This window comes from Sorghum bicolor, chromosome 5 (genome assembly GCF_000003195.3).
Source record: "Sorghum bicolor cultivar BTx623 chromosome 5, Sorghum_bicolor_NCBIv3, whole genome shotgun sequence".
Taxonomy (NCBI): Eukaryota; Viridiplantae; Streptophyta; class Magnoliopsida; order Poales; family Poaceae; genus Sorghum; species Sorghum bicolor.
Window position 1 is genome coordinate 23,283,372 of NC_012874.2, and position 4,159 is coordinate 23,287,530.

At 38.6% G+C, this 4,159-nt stretch overlaps 1 protein-coding gene across 1 annotated transcript; it reads left to right on the forward strand.

The window, feature by feature from the left end:
• Positions 18-2,398, forward strand: LOC8071833 (obtusifoliol 14-alpha demethylase-like). Its single transcript, XM_002449390.2, has 2 exons — positions 18-146; positions 1,263-2,398. The coding sequence occupies exons 1-2, from the start codon at positions 18-20 to the stop codon at positions 2,277-2,279; spliced, it is 1,146 nt and encodes a 381-aa protein (XP_002449435.2). The 3' UTR covers positions 2,280-2,398.

A 4,159-nucleotide genomic window follows, 5' to 3' on the forward strand; every position in this document is an offset into this window, starting at 1 on the left:
ACTTGAGTCACTGTACCATGTTTGGCAAAGATGTTGCTTTTGGTGTGGATATTGTCACCCGAACTGAACAACATCGCTTCTATATTGACGCACTAAAACCAGCTAAGTTGAGGTGCCATGTTGCTCCAATGCTTCAGGAAGTGGAAGTAAGTAACATAATATGCATGCACGCGTACTTTCATTCATTTCCTTTGCCCCTCCTCACGCTTTTTCTCACACAAACATATGATGCCTTGTCAGAAAATTAATATAGTTTTAATGTTATATATATCCATCATACAAAATTTACCAACTTTTAGTAAGAGCAACTGAGCATGAACAAATAACGAAATAGGTTCCTCTTGATTTGTACTGATTTTTGAATTTTCTCTCATGTAAGTGGATATCCTGTTGTGTTTGTTTCCATCCAGTGTTATTGCCTTGTATATAAGAAGGATGAAAGGCAGAGTTTCATTAATGTTAACTAGAAAAGTATGACATGTTTGTATTCTTTCCAAAAACAAATTATTTTTTCTAAAAGATGGATAAATTAATTCTTGAAAAAGATTTAAGGTAGGGCAAAAAGGATATATATCTTCATTTATTAATACTCTCTCCTTCTATATAAGGTGTCCAATCATTCAAAATTTGTCCTAAGTTAGTAGAGTTTTTAGGAGAAATAACTCTGCACAACACAATATAGAAGACAACATCCACATGCATCATGGGTAATCACATCTTCCTAGTATACGTTCTATTTAGGACACAGAATGTAATCTTTAAGTACTTATCATTATTCAGAATTTTCCATTATATGTTGCATTAGCATATACTTTACTTATAAACTATTTAGGCTTGATATATAATTTCCTGTGTAACTATATAGCTCGCTGTACTATATCACTATCGTATGTGTGCGTAGTAGATGACAGATAACCATACCATGGTGGGTCTGTGGTTTCGTATCACTATCATTTTTCTAATTTTGTCACTCCATCTAGTGACAAATGGAATATATATTATATCAAGAATTTTTGTTGCCCAACTTCGCAAGTATGACTATAAAGATATGTTTCAAATTATATATTACGGAAATATGATAATGATATTATAGACTTGCCTTGACAAGTAAAATCATAACATCAATAATTAAAAAAAGAATGTAGTGTGGGCATAGCTAATAAATATTGAAGACTGCATCACTATTAGGAGTATCTAAAAAAAAGTTCTGGTCCAGAAGACTACATATATGTTAATAAACATACATGCATTTTTGTATGCAGAAATACTTTGCAAAATGGGGACAGTATGGTACCGTTGATCTAAAGCAGGAACTGGAGCAGTTACTCATGCTGATCTCAGCACGCTGCCTACTAGGGAAAGAGGTTCGGGAGAATATGTTCGATGAGGTTTTCTCCGGATTCCATGAACTCACAGAAAACAGCTTGCAGCTAATCAGCTTACTATTTCCATATGCCCCAACGCCGATGACTCGACGGCGCGATAGGGCGTGTACTATGCTCTCAAGCAATTTCACTCAGATTATTCGATTGCGTAAGAGCTCCAACAGAGTTGAGGAGGACGTTTTACAGAACCTGATGGACTCCAAATACAAGGATGGACGCCCCACAACTGAAGCTGAGGTTACTGGGCTCATAATTGCCATCCTCTTCGCTGGAAAGCACACAAGCACGACCAGCAGCACGTGGACTGGAGCTCGCCTTCTAAGCCACAAAGAGTGCTTGGAGGCTGCCCTTGAGGAGCAGCAGAAAATCCTCAAGAAATATGGGGACAACATAGACTACGATATCCTTCTGGAGATGAGCTTCCTACACTGTTGCATCAAGGAGGCACTACGGATGCACCCTACAGCACCAATGTTTCTTCGCAAGGTGCACAAGAACTTTACCGTACGGACTAGAGAAGGCTATGAGTACGAGATTCCAAGTGGGCATACCATAGCAAGCCCTTTGGTCATAAACCACAACATTCCATACATTTACAAGGACCCTAATGTGTATGACCCACACCGGTTTGGTCATGGAAGGGAGGAAGACAGAGTTGGTGGAAAGTTCACTTACAATGCGTTCAGTGGTGGAAGACATGCTTGCCCGGGGGAAGCTTATGCCTATATGCAAGTGAAGGTGATATGGAGCCATTTGCTAAGGAACTTTGAGCTCAAGTTGGTGTCATCATTCCCCGAGACCAATTGGCTAAAGCTTTCCCCAGAACCTAGAGGGAAAGTGGAGGTCAGTTACAAAAGACGGATGCTATCTAGGAGCATCTTGGAAAACTTATGATTACTTTTGTATGAAATGTTTTATATGTGCATGCTTGTGTAATAAACAAGTTTGTATGCCCACACTCGTTGTACACTGAGGAAGGGATCTTCAAAGTCTCATACAAATATAAAATGAAAATGGAATCAGTGTACATCTTTTTATGCCATATGAAAATTTTCACTGAATACTTACACTGAGTAGCAGTTTTAGAGATCTAGCTCTGCTTGGCATAACAATTTAAAATATGAGATCATTTCTTGGTTTCCAAATATCCCAATCTCATAGTAATGATTTTCAGATAAAGGATATAAAATCAAGCCTCTATATCTACTTGGGACATATATGAGCTCTTACGCTCAAAGTCTCAAAACTAAGTAGCAGAAAACAACAAGAAACAGGGCTTACAAACTAATTAAAGCTACACACACTAAGATTCAAAAGTTCATATCTCTCATAGCTTCCATCCTTTCTTGATTTTGCGTAGCAGCAACTCTCCAGCTCATATGTCCTCAAGTGGCTACATTCATCTAGTGAAAATTGCATGCATCTTGCTCCAACTCGCACGCTCAACAAGGAAAAGGTACATCAAACACCTCAATTTGTTGATTTTTGATGTCCCCTCCATCTAACGTCCAAGAACTCTTGGACATTATTCAACAATGCATGATAGGTAGAGGGGACAAACTGAGGTCTACTTAAGGCATCCATCTCTATTAATTTATTAATAGAGGCAGACTTCCTAATGAAACCACCTCTATTGTATCATGAGTAATGGAGGTCGGCATCATAAAGGACTCACCTCGGTGTTGACGGCAGACAAGTACTCCTTTTAACCATCAACATAGCATGAGAAAGGACTAAAACCATAATACTATCAAGCTATAGGGATTATCATTAACAGAATTCCACAAGTTTTGGTCATTGACTATTTGTATAGGGGTTATCAGAATAAGAACAAAGGAGGTCCACATGTTAGATTTACATAGAGAGAATACGTGAAACGTCAACACAGGAATACTCCAGAACTCGGGAAGACACCACCTGAAAGGTGGGGCCCACCTGCCATAGGGCAGGGGAGGGCGCCCCACCTTGTTAGGTGCGACCGCCCAGGGGGCAGAGCCAATCAGGCTCCACCTCGTGGATCTTGCTTCCACCGCCTTGGAGGATTAATCTTAAGCATACATTCAAGGGTTGTGGTGCTTCCTAGGGTGCTACAAATACAAGCATGACCCCCCTAGAGGAGGAGTTCATAATTATTCTCTGAGAAGATCAAGAGAAGAATTAGTGTAGGATCGATATACTGTAGGATAGGCAATCAAAGGGGGGGTGAATGATTGCGTAAGCCAAAATTAAAATCTAAAGTTCACCCTAAACACAAAACCAAAGTAAGCCCTTTTTAATTAAGACAGAACATTGTGCTTTTAATAGAAATAAACTCGACCAAAAATATGCTCCAATTGACCTCAAAATTTAATACAATAAACTATATAAAATATGCAAATGAACCCAACTGGAATCATGTTAATCGAAGGTCTAGAACTCGAGGTATAAAATAAACAATATTAATGTTACTGTGTGTGATAATGACGAGAACTGATCCAGTTCTACTTTTGATTATGCGACATCAATTAAAGCTTATGCCATGAGACTTTTCAGATTACTAGCACAATACCCTAGCAACAAAAAAATATGTAAACTTGCAAACAAGATATGAATCTGAAACAAAAGGCTTGACATGTAAATCAAGAAGCTGATATGTAGAACGCGATTAACATCACACTGATATGAGATAATTGGACTTCATTGCTCTCATAATATGTTCACAAGATGCAACTTACAAGCATCCACAAGAGAACTCTACAAAAGTTCCCGAAGCACTTGAAACAACTACCGGCTGA